Below are 23,983 nucleotides of genomic sequence, written 5' to 3'. Positions count from 1 at the left end.
TGACAGCAGTACCCTGTGCACCTTCCTCCTCCTCCATTATAGTCAGGCCATGTGGAGTCCCCAAGCAACAATAAGATGAATTAAAGGAGAAAAGGAAGCAAATGCAGATGGGGAGAAGAACAGCAAGAGTGACAGGAATAAAAGCAAGAGCATAGGACAAAGAGAGTATTAATTCGATCATAGGCCCTGCACGGGTGAAAACATGGCAACATACCTAGCCATGACAACCTTACATTCCTTTTAGACTGACCATTTGGAACAATTGACATGTGGCTGGACAAGCTTTCAATTAGCTTTCTGCTATATTCTTTGAAAATACATATATACTGTATATTATATAACAAAACCAATCAATATGTCTATCAGTCGTATTAATTAATTGGAGTGTTGAAATCATATAAAAAAATATATAATACAACACATATAGACTAACACAGCCAAATAAAGCAAATAAAATTACCACTTCGTACACCTCATTCCAGCCAGGATCAATGTTCGCAGTGCTCTTAGTGCTTCTCAGTATGGGTTTTAGCCACTATTTTGCAGAAATTAGTGGCCTAAGAATGTTTCCTCATGATTTTAGCCTGTAATGAAACATCATCAACTTTCGGTTTTCTCCTAATCCTCAAACCTCTGTCCCTGCTCTAGATCCTCTTTCTCAATCTTATCGCCCAACACCTTCCTGCAGCTGCTGAGTGCTGATCGGGAGCTAATGTCTCTGTTTTCCATAAAATAAGTCTTTGATCTTTGAGATGTGTTGTATGGATGAGAAAACTACAATGAACGTTCTGCTTCTTCATCACATGCCTGTGGTGACCTTCACTCCATTTTAATGGATCAGCCTCATCCGATGATGTTACCTTGTCTTGGCTAGCTTCAAAATCTATCAGCCTATCCATTAAGGATTGCTTCTGAGTGGTCCGCACATCCATAAATTATTATCTGTATTTCTGATTTCCCCCATTATTATCCCATAATGTACTTGCATATGTCACCACATACTTTTTTGTTTCTCTTGACCCGGATAGTTGTTTGATTGCTGCAGAAAGACGTGACAATAATCTTTTGAGACATGTGGAAGTCTCTCCACTTTATTCAAGAAGGATGGATTTAGCTTGAGTGGATGTCCTCTGGAATTACGTGAGGTCCTTGAATAGAAGGAGCCTGTATTTCTCACACTCTACAAACTTTATAAGATAACTTTGGAGGAAGGAATTTGATGGCTCCTTTTATGTTTTAGCCTTACTTTAAGAAACAGAGAACTTTGGACAGATTTGAATGTGAACGATCCAGCTGAGATTCGGGACAACATGGGGACAATTTTTTCCAAATTTTCTGATAAAAAGTAACTTTTTGGCTATAAGAATGGCAATGAATTTAGCTGCAAGGTGTATGATCTAGAGATCTAACTATGTTACTGGATCCTGAAAGAGAAGATTTTTTCTTCTTTGGTCCATGAGGTGCAATGAACATTACTCAACTCATCGAAGCTCCACACTAAATTCCCTTTGATGGGCCTTCCTGCTGCTAGTGCCCATCAAAAATTGACAGTGGTGTTTAAATGGTTAACAGCAGCAATCGGAGCTCGACTACATCCATGGCTGTTAGATACAGTTGCCGACTGTGTAACATCTACGTTGTGCGGGACTGGCTCAGCTCCTAAGCAAATCTTTTTTAGCGTTTAGTTCCAATTATATTGCAAGCTGATTACATATATCTGTGAATATCTACTATATAATTGTCTAAGGGGTACTTCCGTCTTTCTGTCTGTCCTTCTGTCACGGTTATTTGTTAGCTGATTGGTCTCGGCAGCTGCCTGTCATGGCTGCCGCGACTAATCAGCGACGCGCACAGTCCGGAAGAAAATGGCCACTCCTTACTCCCCGCACTCACTGCCCGGCGTCTGCATACACCCCTCCAGTCTACCCTCACACAGGGTTAATGGCAGCGGTAACGGACCGCGTTATGCCGCGGTGTAATGCAGTCCGTTACCGCTGCTATTAACCATGTGTGACCAAGTTTTTTACTATTGACGCAGTCTATGGAGCGCCAATAGTAAAAACATCGAATGTTAAAAATAATTAAAAAAAATAAAAAATGATTATATACTCACCTACGCCGCCTTTCCCGCTCCTCACGATGCAACCGGCACGTTCCGGTCGCACAGATGGTCGGCCAGAAGGACCTGCCATGACGTCACGGTCATGTGACCGCGACGTCATCACAAGTCCTGCGCGGAAAGAAGCTGCCGTGACGTCACGGTGATGTGACCGCTACACGGTCATGTGACCGCGACGTCATGACAGGTCCTGCACGACAAGGACCTGCCGTGACGTCACGATCATGTGACCGCGACACGGTCACGTGACCGCGACATCAGCACACCCTGGGACCGGAAGATGCCGCCTGCACCCCACACAGGCGACAGTGCTACAACACGCCTGCGGAAGGTGAGTATATGTTTATTTTTTATTTTTTTAACCTGTGTCAGACGTGGCTGCGCAATATACTACGTGGCTGGGCAATATACTACATGGGCTGTGCAATATACTACATAGCTGGGCAATATACTACGTGGCTGGGCAATATACTACATAGCTGGGCAATATACTACGTGGCTGGGCAATATACTACATGGCTGGGCAATATACTACGTGGCTGGGCAATATACTACATGGGCTGTGCAATATGCTACGTGGCTCTGTGCTGTATACTACGTCACTGGGCAATATACTACGTCACTGGGCAATATACTACGTGGCTGGGCAATATACTACCTGACTGGGCAATATACTACGTCACTGGGCAATACACTATGTCACTGGGCAATATACTATGTGGCTTTGCTGTATACTATGTCACTGGGCAATACATTACGTCACTGGGCAATACACTACGTCACTGGGCAATATACAATGTAACTGGGCAATCTACTACGTGGCTGGACAATATACTACGTGGCTGAGCAATCTACTACGTGACTGGGCAATATACTACGTGGCTGGGCAATATACTACGTGGCTGGGCAATATACTACATGGCTGAGCAATATACTACGTGGCTGGGCAATATACTACGTGGCTGGGCAATCTACTACGTAACTGGGCAATCTACTACATGGCTGAGCAATATACTACATGGCTGAGCAATCTACTACGTGACTGGGCAATATACTACGTGGCTGGGCAATCTACTACGTGGCTGAGCAATATACTACGTGGCTGGGCAATCTACTACGTGGCTGAGCAATATACTATGTGGCTGGGCAATATACTACGTGGCTGGGCAATATACTACGTGGGCTGTGCAATATACTACGTGGACATACATATTCTAGAATACCCGATGCGTTAGAATCGGGCAACCATCTAGTACATACATAATGGTGGTGTCTATGTGACATGTTAATGTCATTTTTGTTTGGTATTGATAGGAATCATCGGCGGTGAACTGATGAACAAAGTGAGATTTTGCTTGTACAACCCAAAACTGAGACGCATTACTCAACAGCAGTTATAACATTGTTGTATGAAGGTAAGAAAAAAAGATGATGAATCCTTACCATCACTGGGAGTTATTATACTCATTCCTGGGATGTTTGAAAAATTCACTGCAAGATAAAAAAAAGGAAACTTTTAGAAGCAAAAATAAGATAAAAGCAGTTTTTTTCCTCTCCATGTATGAGAACATATTTACTCCACAAGGTCTGATAGTAAAAACTTTCAAGAAAACCTGTCAGACGATTCATGCTACCTAAACCACCAATCTCCATCTAATCATGTGCACACCATCCGGGTTCATGTTTCTGTCCAGCCGCTACACTGCTGCCTCTAGCCGTGTACGGGCGGCAAGGTGGCGCAGTGGTTAGCACTGCAGCCTTGCAGCGCTGGGGTCTTGGGTTCTAATCCCACCCAGGACAACAACTGCAAAGAGTGTGTATGTTCTCTCCGTGTTTGCGTGGGTTTCCTCCAGGCATTCCGGTTTCCTCCCACATTTCAAAGACATACTGATAGGGATTCTAGATTGTGAGCCCCATCGGGGGACAGTGATGATAATGTGTGAAAAACTGTAAAGCGCTGCGTAATATGTTAGCGCTATATAAAAATAAAGATTATTATTATTATTATTACTGGTTCCCTATCCATAAAATAAAATACAAAATTACGGTATCATGTTCACCCACAAAGCTTTCAATAGTGCTGCTCCATCTTAAATCTTCTCCCCACCCTAATCCCCACATACACAATAGATTGCTTTAATTCATTTTCAGTAGGATTTTCTCCACGCAATGTACCTCATGTTGCGGTACCTCTGGCAGAGAGGGACGTGAATAGTAAGATGCTGGTGTAGAAGGTAGCCCCATAGAGGAGGTAACTCTGGCCCAGCAGTGGGTACATCACAGTTGGATTCAAGGATTCAATCCGGTTGTAAACTCTAAATCTGTGGGTGTTCCCTGTTCTAGTCTCACACAGTCTGTTCTTCTTTTGCTCACTATACTTCTCAAGCACTGTTATAATTTAAGAAGTGGATTAGGGAATCATTTATGTAGATGTTCCTTTAGAAAATACATAAATTTGTTTTTGACATTATTGATGATCAAATGTGGGGTCTTTCGAAAGAGATTGAATCATTGTTATAATGCCAAAACCTTCGAATTGCCTCCAAGAGTGTCCAGGTTATTGGAGTGTTATGTTGAATTTTCTCATTCCAATGTTGCAGAATTTCTGTCTTTTTCAATATACCCTGGAAGGTGGTAGCTGCACAGATCCTAGACATGAGATATGTGTCACTGAGATGGTGTCAAGCCTGGAAAAGCAGACTATAGCACAGATAGTGCTGAGAAGGTTTTCAATGGGCTCAGATTTTGGGTCCAGTTTTAGGAATGGCCAGAAATGCTGGGTGGGACTGGGCATTCCCGTATCTCCACTTTCAGGCTTTGAACAGCCTAAGTAAGGCAGATCAGCTGCCTCAGTTGGTGTCTGTAAGGCCCGTTTCACACGTACCAAAGCCACTGACACACGTAGACACATTCAAATCAATGCATCTGTGCAGATGTCATTGATTTTTTTGCGGACCGTGTCTCCGTGTGCCAAACATGGAGACATGTCAGTGTTCGTGGGAGCGCACGGATTACACGGACCCATTAAAGTCAATGGGTCCGTGTAAAACACGTACCGCACACGGACGTTGTCCGTGTGCAGTCCCTCTGCCGTGCAGGAGACAGTGCTACAGTAAGCGCTGTCCCCCCCACTGGTGCTGAAGCCGCGATTCATATCTTCTCTGCAGCAGCGTTTGCTGTAAAGAAGATATGATAAATCCTTTTTTTTTTGTTTCTCGTGTTTAAAATAAAGGTCCATGTCCCCACCCCCTGTGCGCCCGCCCGCTGTTCTTAAAATACTCACCTGGCTCCCTCGCTGGCTGGCGCTGCTTCCAGTCCTGGCCGCACCTTCTACTGTATGAGCGGTCACGTGGGGCCGCTCATTTACGGTGATGAATATGTGGCTCCACCCCTATGGGAGGTGGAGCCGCATATTCATGACTGTAATCGGCGGCCCCACGTGACCGCTCATACAGTAGAAGGTGCGGCCAGGATAGGAAGCAGCGCCAGCCAGCGAGGGAGCCGGGTGAGTATTTTAAGAACAGCGGGCGGGCGCACAGAGGGTGGGAGGGGGGTGGGGACATGGACCTTTATTTTAAACACGAGAAGCAAACAAAAAAAAAGGATTATTCATATCTTCTCTGCAGCAAACACTGCTGCAGAGAAGATATGAATCGCGGCTTCAGCACCAGATGCAGGGGACAGCGCTAAACTTTAGCGCTGTCTCCTGCACGGTGCGTGTGGTACCCAGTGGGCACACGGGCGGCACACGTGTGCCGCACGTGTGCCACACTGATGTGCCACAGAAATGCACGGACACACGGACATGGATAATTCCGGTACCAATTTTTCCGGTACCGGAATTATCTGGACGTGTGGGACTGCCCTAAGTGAGAGGCAGGAAGACCTCTTTCTGTTGTGAGAATCTGGACATTAAACTTACTGGGTGAGCTCACTCTATGATATGTCCAATTTAGTTTTCTTTGCTGGTCTTTATCCCAAAGAAAAGGCTGTTTGTTTTTCTTTATGCCTGAAGACTATGAACTTTAATAAATCTTCTTGTGTGAACAAGACACTATGTGCTTGTGTGTGTACCTAATCCTCTGCCAGAGACCATGAATTCTCCTACAGAGCACAAGGTCCTTAAATATCATCTTCACTACATCTACGGGAGGTCTGTTTAGAGTTTAAAAATGTGGGGTTATGGTCAAAAAATTGATTGGCATATAACTTACTGTAGACTGAGTCACTATCAAACTTACAAAATCCTCAGAGAAAAATACTCTGAAATAGTCAATTTCTGTAAGGCCTGAAGTTTCAAATCGGATTCCTGAGCTGCTGATAAAATCAGGAATCAGAGACTTATAATTTTAACGCGGTTGATCCACATGGGATCACTCATTGGGGCGCTGCGGCGCCTTCATGCTGGTTAATCCTTCTTGGGTGAGGAAGAAAATAGAAAAAAAAGTGTTGGAGGCAAGAAAAGCATATATCTCTGAGGCCATTTAACTTTATTTCATGGGGGTAGTGTAAGTGTGCCCAACCCATAGCCCCATCAGAGGCTAACTGGGTGTGAGAAACCATTTATATCTATGCTGTCTATACTGTGTGGACCAGCTGCTGACTAGAAATAGTTATGGGGTCATGTAAGACTTGCGAGCTCGCCACTGCAATAAATAGTGTAGGAGCTTTCAGGAGCCAGAAATAGACAAGCTTGAAAATGCACATATACATTGCCACCCATACACTCATATCTGTACGACAGCTCAGCAAAGCGCACATTTTCAGCAACATGTAAATGATATTTCTGGGAATCTCATGGATTTAGCCGGCACTGTATCAGGGTGCGGATTGTGGTCTGATTTTTTTCATGGACCCATAGACTTGCATTCCCAATTTTTATCCAACCCCCAGATCAAAATCGGACACAATTCCGTGATTTTTCACGGATCGCACAGTCTATTCAAAACCACAGACATGTGAACATGTGCGGTGTAACGCAGTCCTTTAGCGCTGTCATTAATCGTCTAAGTGTGCCCAATTTTTTACTATTGATGCTGCCTATGCAGCATCAATAATAAAAACATATGATGTTAAAAATAATTTAAAAAAAAATTACATTATATTCTCACCTTCCGCGCCAGCCTTTCACACTACTCGCGACGATCCGGTCCAAATAATGCATTGCGGCAATGCCCGAACATGACATAGCAACGGAACGTCACGACATGGCCTGGATGCGGGGGGACGCCGGAAGGTGAGTATATAACTAATTTTTATTTTATTTCTTTTTTTTTTTTTTAACAGGGATATGGTGCCCACATTGCAATATACTACGTGGGCTGTATTATATACTACATACATATTCTAGAGTACTCGATGCGTTACAATCTGGCCAACATCTAGTAAATCTTATTCACGCAGCGATTCCCAGTTGAAAACAAAATGGCAAAATACTAGGCATAAACATGTGTTAATGCTGTGATAAAGTGCATAGTGCTAATAAGGTGATACATATAGTGCTTACTCATGTGGGTATGGTGCCCGCTGAGTACGTAGCTCCAACGCATGTTTTGCAATATTTGCTTTTTCGGTAGGCTTGTGTACTGCTGCTTCATAATTTTGACAGATATTTTATGACTTTTTGTATTGTTCAATCAGCTGGCAGAAAGGGGTTAATAAACAATATATTTATGTAAACAAAAAGGCTCCCGCGCAATTTTCTGCACCAGAGGGAGAAAGCCGATGGCCGGGGGCCAATATTTTTAGCCTGGGAAGGGGTTAATAGCCATGGCCCCTCCCAGGCTATGAATATCAGCCCGCAGTGGTCTGCGTAGCCTTTACTGGCTATTAAAATAGGGGGACCCCCCAAAAAAAATGACGTGGGGTCTCCATACATTTTATAGCCAGAAAGGCTACGCAGGCAGCTGCGGGCTGATATTCATAGACTAGAGAGGGGGCCTTGGATATTGGATCTGTAAGATGCGCCAATTCCGGCACTTAGCCCCTCTCTCCCCACTCCCGAGTAGCGGTGGGATATGGGGTAATAAGGGGTTAATGTCACCTTGCTATTGTAAGTTGACATTAAGCCGGGTTAATAATGGAGTGGCGTCAATAAGACGCCTATCCATTATTAATCCTAGTGTAGTGAAAGAGTTAAAAACAAAATAAAGACACAGCCAGAAAAAAGTATTTTATTATTCTTAATTTCACCATACTTCAGCACCTGCAAAAAACATAAAATAATAAACCGTATACTAACTGTCCGCCGTAGTCCAATTAATAACGAGTGTCCCACAACGATCTCCCCTATAGAACAGTGACATCGGGTGATGTCACTGCTCTATCAGACCCTCAGTGACACACTGACAGGAGACAATGGCTCCTACAGTGCATCACTGAGGTTACTCTAGTTCACTGGTCTCACTTTATGGCAATTGCTGCGTGGGAAAATTTCTCACACAGCAATGGCAAAAAGTGAGACTAGGGACTATTTTCTCACAGGGGCGTAGGAATACATTGTGAGGAATACATTGTGGAAGGATACCTTCCGTCATTGTATTCCTGGAGCCCCTGGAGAGCAATCACATCCGCTGATGCTCCTGCTCTCCACGGGAGATGTCGAGGGACACTCGTTTTAATTGGATTTTTTTTTTTTTTACAGGTGACAATGGCTTCGGGGAACAAAGTGACAAGTGATGGTGAGTATGTACTCTATGTTGTATGTACTGTATGTATGTACTGTATGTAGCATGTCCCATGTTGTATGTTGTCGCATGTCCCATATCGCATGTTGTCACATGTCGCAGCATATTGTCGCATGTCCCATGTTGTCGCATTTCGCATGTCCCATGACGCATGTCGCATGTTGTCGCATGCCCCATGACGCATGTTGTCGCATGTCGTCCGATGTCGCATGCCCCATGTTGCATGTTGTCGCATGGTGCATGTCGTTGCATGTTGTCACATGTCGCATGTAATCGCATGTTGCCGCACATCGCATGTTGCATGTCATATGTTGCATGTCGCATGGTGCATGTCATCGCATGGTGCATGTCGCATGTTGTCGAATAGTGCATGTTGTCGCATTGTGCATGTTGCATGGTGCATGTCGCATGTTGTTGCATGGTCAATGTCGCATGTTGTCGCATGGTGCATGTCGTCGCACGGTGCATGTCGCATGTTGTCACATGGTGCATGTCGCAAGTTGTCACATGGTGCATGTCGCATGGTGCATGTCGCATACCGTCGCATGGTGCATGTTGCATGTCGTCGCATGGTGCATGTAGCATGTCGGCTCATGGTGCATGTCGCATGTCATCGCATGGTGCATGTCATCGCATGGTGCATGTCATTGCATGTTGTCACATGTCGCATGTCATCGCATGTTGAATGTTGCATGCTGCATGTTGCATGTCATATGTTGCATGTCGCATGCTGTCGCATGGTGCATGTCGCATGGTGCATGTCACATGTCATCGCATGGTCCATGTCGTCACATGTGCATGTCGCATGGTGCATGTCGTCGCATGGTGCATGTCGCATGTCGCCGCATGGTGCACGATTCATGTTGTCGCATGGTGCATGTCGTCGTATGGTGCATGTCGCATGTCGTCGCATGGTGCGTGTCGCACGTCGTCGCATGGTGCATGTCGTCCCATGGTGCATGTCGTTGCATGTTGTCACATGTCGCATGTCATCGCATGTTGCATGTCGCATCGGACGATGCCTGCACACAGAGACACACACACACCAATGACCCCCCTCCCCCCCCCGCAGCAGAACCACCGCAGACCCCAGCGCCGGCACGCACATACCTGCGCCGGCCTGCACATACCGGGCCTGCACATACCGGCGCCGGCACGCAGACCCCCGGCGCCCGCACATACTGGCGTCATACCCGCCAGCCCCCAGCACAGCCCCGCCAGCCCCCAGCACAGCCCCACAGGTAGCCCCAGCCCCGCCCACAGCCCAGTCACTCTTGATGAGTGACTGCTGACTGTGAGGTTGGTCACGCCTGCTGCTGACGTCACGTCACTTTTCCAAAGTCTGGAAATTGACGTGACGTCGGCGGAAATAAGCGGCAGCTGCAGCCTGGGGGTCACGTGACCTGGAATCAGCCGCCGGAATAGCGCAGCTCACAGGTGAAAACGGCAACAGAAGGTATTTGCACAATTCATTAGGAGCCCTGGGGGGATACATTGGGGGTTAATTGAAAGTAGTGGACAACCCTTTTAATGACCGAGCCAAATTTTACAATTCTGACCACTGTCACTTCATGTGATAAAAACTCTGGAACGATTCAAGAATCCCAGTGATTCTGAGAATGTTTTTTTCTTGACATATTGTACTTCATGGTAGTGGTAAAATTTCTTTGATATGACTTGCGTTTATTTGTGAAAAAAATGAAATTTGGTGAAAATTTGGAAAATGTTGCAATTTTCAAACTTTTAATTTTTATGCCTTAAAATCAGAGAGTAATATCGAACAAAATAGTTAATAAAGAACATGGATGCGTTTTTTCCCCATAGACTTGTATTAGCGACGGATGGCCACACGTCGTGTCCGTCGTGCAACAGATCCGTCATGTCTTGGCGGACTGTCGGCACGAAAAAACGTTCAAGTGAAAGTTTTTTTGTCCGTCGCGTCCACCATTTTCTACCTTGCATGCGCGGCCAAAACTCCGCCCCCTCCTACCCGGACTTTACAATGGGCAGCGGATGCGTTGAAAAACTGCATCCGCTGCCCACGTCGTGCACAAATTTCACAACGTGCGTCGGTACGTCGGCTCGACGCATAGCGACGGACCCCTACCGACGCAAGTGTGAAAGTAGCCTTATGTGTCTAAACAGTAGAATCCTCCACAAATGACCCCATTTTGGAAACTACACCCCTTAAGGATTTTATCCAGGGGTATAGTGAGCATTTTGAAACCACAGCTATGACACAGAATTTGATAACATCAGGTCGTCTTATTGAAAAGGTTCATTTTTTTCACAAAAATCTTGCATTTGCTCCAAATTTCTCACTTTTTCCAGACATAAAACCAAAAAGTGGACCCAACAATTTGTTACCCACTTTCTTCCGTGTGCGACGATACCCCACATGTAATCAAAAAGTTCTGTTTGGACAAACGGCAGAGCTCAGGGAGAAAGGTGTAATATTTGAATTTTGGAACACAAATTTGGCTGAAATAGATGGCGGGTACCATGTCGCATTTGCAGAGTCCCCAAGGTGCCTAAACAGCAGAAACCCCCCACATCTGACCTTATTTTTTAAACTAGATCCCTCAAGGTTTTTAGCCAAGGGTATATTGAGCATTTTGAACCCACAGGGACGACACAGAATTTGATAACATTAGGTTGTAATATTGAAAAAGTTCATTTTTTTAATAAAAATCTTGTTTTAGTCCAAAATTTCTCACTATTGCCAGAGAGAAGACCAAAAAGTGGACCCCACAATTTATTACCCACTTTCTTACGAGTACAGTGATACCCCATATGTAGTCAAAAAGTTCTGTTTGGACAAACAGCAGGTCTCAGAATGGAAGGAACACAATGTGAATTTTGGCTCTATTTGAAAGAGATTGTCATTTTTGCAGAGCCTGTGTGGTTGTAGAGTAATATAAATCCCCCATAAATGTCTTTTTTGTAAATTATACCCTGTAATGTATTTATCTAGGGAGGTAGTGAGTAGTTTCATACCAACATTTTTACGCAGTTGATGCAACACAAGTTTGAAAATTAACAATTTGAATTTTTTCCACTGTCTCTTTTATGATTCTTTTTTTTGTATATTCTGAGGACCACACCTCAAATTTTATTGCACTCCTTTTTCGGTGTTAAAAAATACATCCACTAAGGCACCAATGTGAGTTCTGGACACATGGCCTATAATAATAGACGACAGACCATTTGGTATTTTGGATAAAATTTAAGGAGTTCCACGACCCATTCAAAGCTTACAGAGACATTGAGCTACTGAACAAGAAAATCCTTCCAGGATTTATTACTCACAGAGGGCGGCATGCCCCTAAAAACACATTTGCTGATTATAAAACTTGGTCTTGCTAACAAAACCGTTGTCTTGCAATTTCTTATATTGTAGGAGGAAGAATAAACTGTACTGGAATGAAGGGAAAAATGTGGAGGAAAATGCAGCCAACTATGTGCAAAACTGAATTCGTTCCAAGATGTAAGAACACCAGCAGGGCTAGAATGATAGAGACTTTCAGAGACTCATCTTACGTCTCTTTCTCTCCATCAATCCTTATATGAGAGACAAATGTGCCAATAGACGTGGTACACCATTACAGGTGCCCGCCAAGGTAGGAACCGCTATATGCATAAAACACCCAATCCCCTACAGAATCCTGAAAGTCTTGTGTGGTACAGGAGGTTTGGCAAGAACCATACAGTAAGGGTATGTTCCCATGGTCAGTAAATACTGCGGGTTGGATGCTGCGTACATTCGCAGCGTCCAACCCGCAGCCTCCAGATGTTACAGCATAGTGGATGGATTTCAAGAAATCCCATCTCCACTATGCATGCACGGACGCCTCCAGCTTCCCGGTGGAGACGGACATGCGGCGCATCTTCTCAGACCACACCATGTCTATTTATCTTGCTGAAACGATCAGTCTCCGCAAGATAAATCTCACCCGTACAATGTATAGGACGTGGACATACCGCACAGTTCAATGAACACATGCGGAATCACCTACGTTCAAAAGCCGACAGCACTTTGGACAAAGCGGACATGTGCTGCATCCAAAGCGCTGCCTAATACTGACCGTGGGAACATACACTTAGGCCTGAATTGTTTAAATACGGAACAGCCTCATTATTAGATATTCTCCAATGATAAAGCCCATATCACCATTATAAATTATCTAAGTAATATAAATGAAAACAACTATTTTGCATAGCAAGACTATTTAGTCGTAAAAACAGTCAAACTAAGATGAATGGTCAAAAATGTTTATATGAGTAATCAAGTCCTGGAATTAATTGTCAGATGGTCTGACTTTTTTTGAAGAATATTCGTGGGGTCCACACTCTGGAGTGAACAGATTCAGATTAAGTTTCACTGCCATAGCAAAGCAGACTGTATGCTTGCTCCGTGCTCAATGTTATGCAGGCCATTGCTTTATTTGACTAACAAAAAAAATAACCCTAATCCAACACCACTAGCATCTAACACTAGTATTTTTTATTACTTTTGAAAAAATAGCCTAACCCCAACTCTAATCCTAAACCTAACTGCAAATAATAATAATTAAAAAAAATGTAATCTGACTAGGAGGATGACACAGAAGGAAGGGGGTGATCAATTTGGTTTAGGGGATTTGCAGGCACGGAGATAGCAATGTGATTTTTTTCACTTTCTTTTCTCTGACAGTATAGCACTTGTATGTAGTGTATCTCTCTTTTCTCCCAGAACAACTACAAGGAGAGAAGAGGGGAACAGCCCAAGTGCTGCCATATTTACTAATATTGGGGGCTTTTGATCACTGTGATGGGGTCTATCACAGTAATCAAAAGCCAGCAGCCAATCAGAAAATTCCCGGGTACGGGGAGGCAGATCTTAGCCATTTTCTTTCTGCAGAAGGATGGGGCCAGGGGATGATGAATCCAGTACCTAAGGTACTGTGGGAGGCTCGGTGACCCCATTTCTCTTTTCTCTGATATGTTAGATCAGAGGAGAGAGAAATAGATTTTAAATCTGACAAAATGTGAAATCCACAGCAAAAATCTGCAGATAGATTTGGATTTAAACTCCACACCACAAGACAATTTCTGTTCAGTTTTTTTGCAGCATATGTATAATAAGATTTGCTAACCTTTTGCAATAAATTGGGTAAAAGCCACAGCAGATACAGAACAAAATTTGCATCAGAATATGCGGATACTCATGATCATGCTGCTGATCATTTTCTATGGTGACACAATCACCTGAGAGCAGTAAAGAACTCATAAACCATAAAACTATTGTACACCTGTTTATTAATTGAAGTTAAGGGAAATAGCTGCCAGCAGCCACAGATAAGTCAGATGTTTTATGCCAAGACTTCCTAATACCTGGCATTGAGCCACTCCTCAGCCTCACACATTGGCAAACATTGTTTTACTGCAAATCACACAGAAATATACAAGTATAAAATAATGAGAATTAATGTGGTTTACTAGAATTTACTATGACTTCTATAGTTTTATGTATCAAGACATTAATTTAAATAAATCTAGTCTTTAGAAGTCTTTGTAGGAGTAAAGGTACCGTCACACTAGACTATATCGCTAGCGATCCGTGACGTTGCAGCGTCCTCGCTAGCGATATCGTCCAGTGTGACAGGCAGCAGCGATCAGGCCCCTGCTGTGCTGTCGCTGGTCGGGGAAGAAAGTCCAGAACTTTATTTGGTCGCTGGACTCCCCGCAGACATCGCTGAATCGGCGTGTGTGACACCGATTCAGCGATGTCTTCACTGGTAACCAGGGTAAACATCGGGTAACTAAGCGCAGGGCCGCGCTTAGTAACCTGATGTTTACCCTGGTTACCATCCTAAAAGTAAAAAAAACAAACAGTACATACTTACCTACCGCTGTCTGTCCTCCAGCGCTGTGCTCTGCACTCCTCCTGTACCGCTCTGCTTTCCGGCCGCTGTGCTCACAGTCAGTACAGGAGGAGTGCAGAGCACAGCGCTGGAGGACAGACAGCGGTAGGTAAGTATGTACTGTTTGTTTTTTTTACTTTTAGGATGGTAACCAGGGTAAACATCAGGTTACTAAGCGCGGCCCTGCGCTTAGTTACCCGATGTTTACCCTGGTTACCGGCATCGTTGGTCGCTTGAGAGCGGTCTGTGTGACAGCTCTCCAGCGACCAAACAGCGACGCTGCAGCAATCCGGATCATTGTCGGTATCGCTGCAGCGTCGCTTAGTGTGACGGTACCTTAATACTTATTATTTTATATATTGCATCAACTACTATTTACTACTGTTAAATAGTGCATTAGTTTCTGTGTCCAGCAATAGTGTTATATTACCAGTAAATTACTGTTAAAAAAACAACAAAAAAGCAACAGAAAGTTCCTGCTCACTGTGTGTGTAGTTGGAGCACACTTTTACTTTCACTTTGCAAGCTGACAGACAAGATGCTAAGATCCTAAACTATAAGAAATACCAGTTGTAAGCTGTTATCTTTGTTCCTGAAGAAATATATATTCATTGTAGAAAGGCTGGACAGTACAGAGATTAATCCATTATCAACAGTCTTAATATTAGGTAAATACATCCTCAGCTGAATAACAACACATGACAATTGACACTGTGTGATTATTTATCAAATAGTAGGCCAAAATGTGGTACCACTTTGTGAAAATTAGGTACACCCTTACTGTTTCTATTGGATATAAGAGTGTAAATAGCAGCCGGATGCTGCTAATCAAATGCCCTTCATTAATTATTCATAACTAAGTGTGAGCACTTCCAGAAAAGCAGAAGTTTTAGCAGTTTGTCAATCTGGAGGATTCAGCCATGTGTTAGGACGAATGCCAAGGAGGAAAGACATCAGCAATGATATTAGAAAAGCAAAATTGTTGCTGCACATCAATCTGGGAGGGGCTGTACGGCAATTTTTTTAAACATTTGGACTCCATAATTCTACAATGAGAGAGAAGATTATTCAAGACAGCTGATAATTTTCCCAGGAGAGGATCAGCCAGACAATTAATCCCTAGATCAAACTGGTAAATGCTAAGAAAAATTGCAAAAAAAAAAAAAAAAACAAGAGCTACAGCTCGGACTTTAAAGTCCTTTGTTGGCATGTCACATGTTCAAGTTCATGAAGTACTTTTAGAAAAAGATTGAAAGTATGTGTTGTTTGAAAGGATTGCTAGGACAAAGCCTCTTTTTAAAAAAAAAGAAAAAACAGAGCAGCACGGCCGAAGTGTGCAATGTGGACAAACAAGACCATTGTGGAGATGTCTGGCCATAATTTGATTTGTGCTTGTTTTGCAGCCACAGGACATTGGCACCTTGCAGTCATTGAGTCAACCTTAAACTCGTCTATGTCAAAGTGTTCTAGAGTCAAATATATGGTTGGATGATTAAATTATTTAATTTGGTTAATTCTCTATTGGAACGTTGATTTAACCCTCTTCTTCACCTCTTGCTTCCTAAAACTCAATGTAGACAAAACTGAACTCATCATCTTTCCCGCATCTCGTGTATCCCCTCCTACCTGAACTATCTATTATAGTAAACGGCATCACGCTCTCTCCAGCACCTGAAATCCGCTGCCTCAGGGTAACTCTCGACTCTGCCCTGTCTTTCAAACCGCACGTCCAAACTCTTGCCACCTCCTGTCGCCTCCAACTCAAAAATATTGCCAGAATCCGTTCCTTCCTCAGCCCACAATCTACTAAAACTCTTGTGCATGCCCTCATCATCTCCCGCCTCGATTACTGCACACGCTCCTCCGTGGCCTCCCCGATAACTCCCTTGCCCCACTCCAGTCTGACCTGAACCCTGCTGCTCGGCTAATCCACCTCTCTCCTCGCTACTCTCCTGCTTCTCCCCTCTGCGAATCCCTCCACTGGCTCCTAATTCCCCAACGAATCCAGTTCAAACTACTAACACTGATCTACAAAGCCATCCACAACCTGTCCCCTCCCTATATCTCTGAACTAATCTCCCACTATCTTCCCTCACGTAATCTTTGATCCTCCCAAAACCTCCTACTCTCCTTATTCATTCATTCCTCACACAACAAGATTTCTCCCGAATTTCCCCCATCCTCTGGAATTCCATGCCTCAACACGTCCAATTATCCACCACCCTCGGCTCCTTCAGATGGAACCTGAAAACCCATCTCTTAATGAAAGCCTACTGCCTGCAATAACCATTTTGCCGCCTCACCACCACCCGAGCTGCCACCTCACCACCACCAGAGCTGCCGCACCCTCGGCACCTGTCTCTTCCCCATTATCCCGTAGAATGTAAGTCGGCAAGGATGGGTTCTTCTCCCCTCTGTACCAGTCTGTAATTGTAAACTTGTTTACTGCAAACGATATCTATAAATCTGTACATAACCCCTTTCTCATGTACAGCACCATGGAATTAATGGTGCTATATAAATAAATAATAATAACTTTTAATGGCAGCAGTTAACTGAGCTGATAAATAGAAGCATAGCACCCCCAAGCATGATCAGGGCCATTTTTTATGGTCCCCTGTCAAATGATCATAACGGCAATCACAAAAAAAAAAATCTGATTTACAATTCATATCTCTCTCCTCTGATATGATCTAACATGTCAGAGAATAGAGAAATAGGGTCCCCCTCCGATATCTACCCCTCCCCGGGCCCTCCTGATCGGTCCCCCTAACCTCAGCATTATTTTCCTGGTTAAAAAGATCTACTGGGTGGTACACGGTGACAATAGGGAATTTTTCCTGTTGGTTCCTTTTGATCATTGTGATGTACCCCATCACAGTGATCAAAACACAAAAAGAAATAGTAAATCAAATCCCCCTTTGTCACCCCCTTAGTTAGATCAAAATTATAAAATAAAAATATTGTAATTTTTTTTCCACTCTTTGCAGTTAGCGTTGCGGTTAGGGTTGTGGTTGTGTTAGGGTTCTAGTTAAAATTGTTTTTTTTTCTCAAAAGTGGAAAAAAAAGGTTGATATGATGGCTAGTGGTTTTTGGTGCACATCCAAGCACCCGATGCAAACTGGAGTAGCAAACACTTGCGCTCAAATCTAATGACAACATATTGAATATGACGACCTAATGTTATCAAACTCTGTCGTACCTGTGGGTTCAATGCTCACTACACTGTGTGCAGAATTATTAGGCAAGTTGTATTTTAGAGGATTATTTTTATTATTGATCAACAACTATGTTCTCAATCAACCCAAAAGACTCATAAATATCAAAACATAATATTTTTGGATGTTGGAGTGTTTTGTTTTTTTTTAGATTTTATGAGGATATCTGTTTTGCAGGTAACTATTACTGTGCAGAATTATTAGGCAACTTAATAAAAACCAAATATATTCCCATCTCACTTGTTTATTTTCACCAGGTAAACCAATATAACTGCACAAAATTTAGATATAAACATTTCTGACATGCAAAAACAAAACAAAAAAAAAATAGTGACCAATATAGCCACCTTTCTTTATGGTGACACTAAACAGCCTTCCATCCATAGATTCTGTCAGCTGCTTGATCTGTTTACAAGCAACATTGCGTGCAGCAGCCACCACAGCCTCCCAGACACTGTTCCGAGAGGTGGACTGTTTTCCCTGTAGATCTCACATTTTATGAGGGACCACAGGTTCTCTATGGGGTCAGATCAGGTGAACAATAGGGCCATGTCATTGTCCACATAAAAGACTGACCCGTAGAAGCGCAAGCACAGCGCGAAACGGCCGTCGTCTCCGCTCCCCCCTGCTCACCTGAGCTTCGGCTCCGTCGTTGCCTGACCATGGACTTTTAAGATGTCGTGTTAATAAAAGTGGTTTTGCACTAAAAGAAGACTGGTGAGTGCCCTCGTTTTTCCTTCTCTTTTATGTGGACTATGCAGTTGGATTTGTTTTCCATTTTTTCGAGGAGCACCCGAAGTCTGTGAGGTGGCGGCTAATGGTTACTCCATGAAGCACTAAAGTGTTAATATTTTACTTGGCATGTGTCCCCGTTTTGAAGGCAGTGCCGCCCTATCTACTTTTTTACAAAAAAGGGCCATGTCATTATTTTTTGTTCTTTGAGACCTTTTAGTTGGAGGCATGTGATGGAGCATTGTCCTGCATGAAAATCATGTTTTTCTTGAACGATACCAACTTCTTCCTGTACCACTGCTTGAAGAAGTTGTCTTCCAGAAACTGGCAGTAGGTCTGGGAGTTGGAGCTTCACTCCATCCTCAACCCAAAAAGGTCCCACAAGTTCATCTTTTATGATACCAGCCCATACCAGTACCCCACCTCCACCTTGCTGGCGTCTGAGTTGGAGTGGAGCTCTCTGCCCTTTACTGATCCAGCCTCCGGCCCATCAAGAGTCACTCTCATTTCATCAGTCCATAAAACCTTTGAAAAGTCAGTCTTAAGATATTTCTTGGCCCAGTCTTGACGTTTTATCTTATGTTTCTTGTACAAAGGTGGTCGTTTTTCAGCCTTCCTTACCTTGGCCATGTCCCTGAGTATCGCACACCTTGTGCTTTTTGTTACTCCAGTAACGTTGCAGCTCTGAAATATGGCAAAACTGGTGGCAAATGGCATCTTCACGCTTGATTTTCCTCAATTCGTGGGCAGTTATTTTGCGCCTTTTTTGCCCAACACGCTTCTTGCGACCCTGTTGGCTATTTGCCATGAAACACTTGATTGTTCGGTGATCACGCTTCAAAAGTTTGGCAATTTCAAGACTGCTGCATCCCTCTGCAAGACATCTGACAATGTTGGACTTTTCAGAGCCCGTCAAATCTCTCTTCTGACCCATTTTGCCAAAGGAAAGGAAGTTGCCTAATAATTAAGCACACCTTATGTAGGGTTTTGATGTCATTAGACAACACCCCTCCTCATTACAGAGATGCACATCACCTGATTTACTTAATTGGTAGTTGGCTCTCAAGCCTGAACAGCTTGGAGTAGGACAACTAAGTCAGTCAGTTTACTGTGTGGGTGGTACTATACATTGAGGGGCATTATACTGTGTATAAGGGAGCTGTACAGGGGGGAGACTCGGGACATTATTAAATGTAAAGTGGGCACTTAATGTTATAGGGGAACTCAGGTTACTGTGACTATCAAAGGGGCACATAGAGAGCATTATTACTTTCTAGGGGGCAAAATATGGGCACTGTTTTCTAGGGTCCTTGCACCCGGCATTACTATATTATAGAGGGTTGCTTTGGAATTTAGAGGGCACAGAGAACCGCACAGCAGGTGCAGTAATAGGGACAGATACGGCAGCAGCGAGTCAGTAATGGGATATCAGCAGGATGAGGAGTTTGTGCAGGTTGGGAATAGATGGTGATGGCTGAAAATGTGACATGTGAAATGTATCTTTGTTGTATTCTCTATTGCCGAGTTCTGGGTGGAGAAGTTGTCATGTTGGTCTGGGCCAGATGGAAAAGACCGGAAAAGTGAACGATTCCATGAGAAAGGACGTCAGCGGTAAGACATTATCTGTAACTGTGCAGTGATCTGTTATATGTTCTGTAGGACTGGTATCTACCACTGACCATATGGCGGTAATCTCCATGTTGGTCGTTATATAGAGATTATCTTCAGTAACAGCGCAGTCATCTGCTGAGGTTCTCCTCCACTATTAGGGAGCATCACCCAGTTGTAATCAAAGTTACCTGATTAGGGGCCTACTGAGAAGCTTCGCCCCCCCGAACAAAAACCCTAACTACGCCTCTGAGTCGTGTGGTTGTAAGAGGGTGAACTGTAGTCCCACTGAGAGGGCACTAGGACCCTGTGGTTTTTGCCTATTGCAGAAGAGAACAGACCGTGCAAAACTCCCAGAGACAATGTGTGCTGCTGGGTGGGGTCTAGTGTCTCGGGTGTAAAGTGAAAGTAGGAAGTGAGAGCTGAGAGAGAAAAGGCGGGAAGCAAAGGAGAAGCTGCTGTGATATCTTAAAGAGAGACTGTGTGTGGATTTACTGCAAGTGTTTTTGGAGGAAAAGAAGCTTTTGAGAGACTTTTTGTCGCTAACGTTCCCCTGGAGAAGAATTAACCTTTTGTTTAACTCTGTGAGAGACTTGTGTTGCTAACGTTTCCTGGAGAGGAGTTAACCCTTTATTTAACAAAAGACTGAGACTTTACTAAGAACCCAGTACGTATTTGGAAGTCTGTGGATTCCCTGTGCATTGAGTGGAGAACCAAGTCTGGACAGACTGCTGATACAGAGACGGACGGATTGTCGTGGAAGCATTCCTAGGAGCTACAGAAGCAGAGATTACATCGTGAGACCACTAACTAAGTCCCCGGCGTTTGGGCTCGGCATCGGCCGACAAGACAAGACAAGAGGAGCTTGCTGTAACTTATTGGCGCTGAAAATATGAACTGGCTGCAGCCTGTGCGGATTCCTGCCTGAGAGGAAATCCATCTCAGGATACGGTACCATAGTTATAGATACCCGGGTATCTCTGCTCAGAGTGTTAAATTGTTACTTTAGAGGTGTATCTTATATTAGAGTTGTGTAAGTTATACTCAATGTGCCATTCCAGGGGCTCCCTTAATAACACTACATTCAATTTACACTTGTTCCTGCTTTTAGTTGCCTGTTAGGTAAATTTCTTACTAGTCTGTTGTAGTATACAGTTCTCAGGAGACCTTGGAGTGGCACAGTGATTTCAGCTGCTGCTGAGCTAGTGTATCTGTGGGGTGCATCTGTCTTAATATTCTCCATATTACCTTGATTATTTTGCCTTTGAGTAAATACCGTTGGAGATTTCTGCCTTGGTCTTGGTTTGTGACTCACTGGATCTTATTCGGACCTCTGGTCATTACATTTTTGGCGTAGTCGGCAGGATCCAGTGTTTGTCATGGACGAGGGCGATGGTGGAAATGACCCCGCTGTATCCGCATCCTTCTCGGGGGTTGGGGTTCCCCTGGCAGCCGCGGCGACTTCGGGAGGGTATGTGCCTGTAGGAGCTTTACTTCAGCACATGCCGAAATACGATGGGCGCAATATGGCGTTGCAAGATTGGGCTGAGAGAATCTGGAGTATTCTGCGCATGTGTAATTTGACCCCCGCGTTACGCGCTGAGCTGGCATTAAATGCACTGGAGGGTGATATTAGGCGTATGGTGATGGTGCGCCCAGAATCAGAGAGGGATACATTAGAAAAGATTTTGGAACTGTTAGAGGGGAGTTTGGGGGGCCGAGCGCGCGTGGCCCAGCTTCGGTCCCTATTCTTTAATCGTCCCCAGAGAGAGTGTGAGTCCCTGATGCAGTACTCTAATATTTTGCAAGAGATGTTGAATGAAATGCAGCGACTAGACCCGGGGGCCATGGGGGCATTCCGGGAGGTAGACCGCTTGCTCCGGGACCAATTCATCACCGGTGTAGCCAATAGACTTCTCCGGGACAAACTGTTGGAAATGGTCCGGGTTGCACCAGAGTTATCTTTCTGGCAGATTTACCGAGCTGCAGTGGAAAGGGAAGAGAAATCGGCCTATGTTCCCGAGGGGTCAGTGAACAGTGCCCAGCTGGAGGAAGGTGGTTCATCAGGGTCGGGGGGAGAGGGGCTAGTAAGCGTGGTACAAGCTCTGCGTGCTGAGGTGAAGGAGTTGAAGCTGAAATTGTCTCAACTGACAGTTGATCCCGCCTCTACCCCCTCGCGGGAACCTCCTGCCTCACCCCCTGGAACGGTGACCCCGCAAATGGCCAGGTCGTCCTATCATAATGAGTCAAGCCCTCGCCCACGAGGAACAATCACCTGCTGGAAGTGTGGCCGCCAGGGACACATCTCGCGTTACTGCCGGGCGCTTACAGCCCCAGAAACCCCGTCGCCGGCTTTAAACTTCCGGCCGCTGCCATGAGAGGGCAAGCAGCAGCGGCCCCACCCACACAAAGCCCTCGACGGAATGAACAAGATTTGTTTGCATGTAGTCCAGTGATAGAAGCAGAGTTTGAAGGGCGGAAGATGAGGTGCTTGGTTGACACGGGATCCGAATGTACTATAATGCCTCTAGAAGTATATGAGAGATATTTCAGTCGACTAGTGATTCCAGAGGATGGCCGAGTGATACGACTGACCGCCGCAAATAATGGTCAATTGTCAGTAAAAGGGATCGTGTGGATGCAACTAAAAATGTTTGGTCAAGAGCTGGGGCAGAAAGGGGTAGTACTGGTGGATCACCCCCCTAGAAGAGGGATGGAAGTGACGCTCGGAATGAACGTGCTGCGAGATCTGAATCACCAGATGTATGCCAGTGAAGGACCCCGATACTGGGCCCGTGCGACAAGACACCGACCCACACAGAGAATTCTACACCATCTAGTGCTGAGTTGCGACTTGCTGAAAAGTGCGGTCCCAGGTGGCCGGGTGGGCCGGGTCCGAGTGACTTCGAGGGCCCCGATCCTGCTGGGACCCAGACAAGAGGAACTCTTAATGCTGCCTGTGGGAGCTGCACAGAGATTGAATGGGCTTGAAGTGCTACTTGAGCCCGCCCGAGAGGGTTCCTCATTTGCCAAGGTACATGTGGCCCGTTCTTTGGCGATTGTGAAGAATGGACGAGTACCGGTCCGATGCATCAATGTTTTAGATGAAGCTGTTGCAATTCCCGCTGGGACCATACTGGCTGAACTGTTCGTACCGGCAGAGAAGGTGCCGGAAAATGCAGGGTTCGAATTGCGACCAGACCAACAGTCATCCTGGACATTCGCGGTCGAGGTAGGCTGGACTGAACCTCCTACGGAGGAATGGAATGTTCATGTGATCATGGAGCAGATGGGAGTGGATCGGGAGAAGCTGACCCCCGTGCAGTTGGAGCAGTTGGAGAGAGTTTTGTGGGAACATCAAGAGACCTTTTCCCGACATGGAGAGGACTTCGGGTGTACCCAGACGATTGAGCATGAGATTCCAACGGGGGATACTCCACCCATTAGAGAAAGATATCGCCAAATTCCTCCGGCGCTCTATCAAGAGGTGAAGAGCATGGTGGCCAGTATGCTGGACAACCAAGTGATCCGAGAGAGCCGGAGTCCCTGGGCGGCCCCTGTAGTCTTGGTCCGCAAGAAGGATGGGACACTCCGATTTTGTGTGGACTATCGGAAATTGAATGCCCACACCGTACGGGACGCCTATCCTTTACCCCATATTGAAGAATCCCTGTCGGCCCTGGGTCGGGCCAAGTATTTCTCAACGTTGGATTTGGC

At 44.8% G+C, this 23,983-nt stretch overlaps 1 protein-coding gene across 1 annotated transcript in view; it reads right to left on the bottom strand.

The window, feature by feature from the left end:
• Nucleotides 1-23,983, bottom strand: part of LOC138640127 (NACHT, LRR and PYD domains-containing protein 3-like) — a 119,794-nt gene that overhangs the window by 83,592 nt on the left and 12,219 nt on the right. The window contains exon 2 of the mRNA XM_069728808.1: nt 3,563-3,610. Within this exon, the coding sequence (XP_069584909.1) occupies nt 3,563-3,587 (25 nt within the window). The 5' untranslated portion in view covers nt 3,588-3,610. The remainder of the gene's footprint in view (nt 1-3,562; nt 3,611-23,983) is intronic.

The sequence above is a fragment of the Ranitomeya imitator genome, chromosome 1, assembly GCF_032444005.1.
Source record: "Ranitomeya imitator isolate aRanImi1 chromosome 1, aRanImi1.pri, whole genome shotgun sequence".
Classification (NCBI taxonomy): domain Eukaryota; kingdom Metazoa; phylum Chordata; class Amphibia; order Anura; family Dendrobatidae; genus Ranitomeya; species Ranitomeya imitator.
This window is presented reverse-complemented; position numbering and strand designations above follow the sequence as displayed.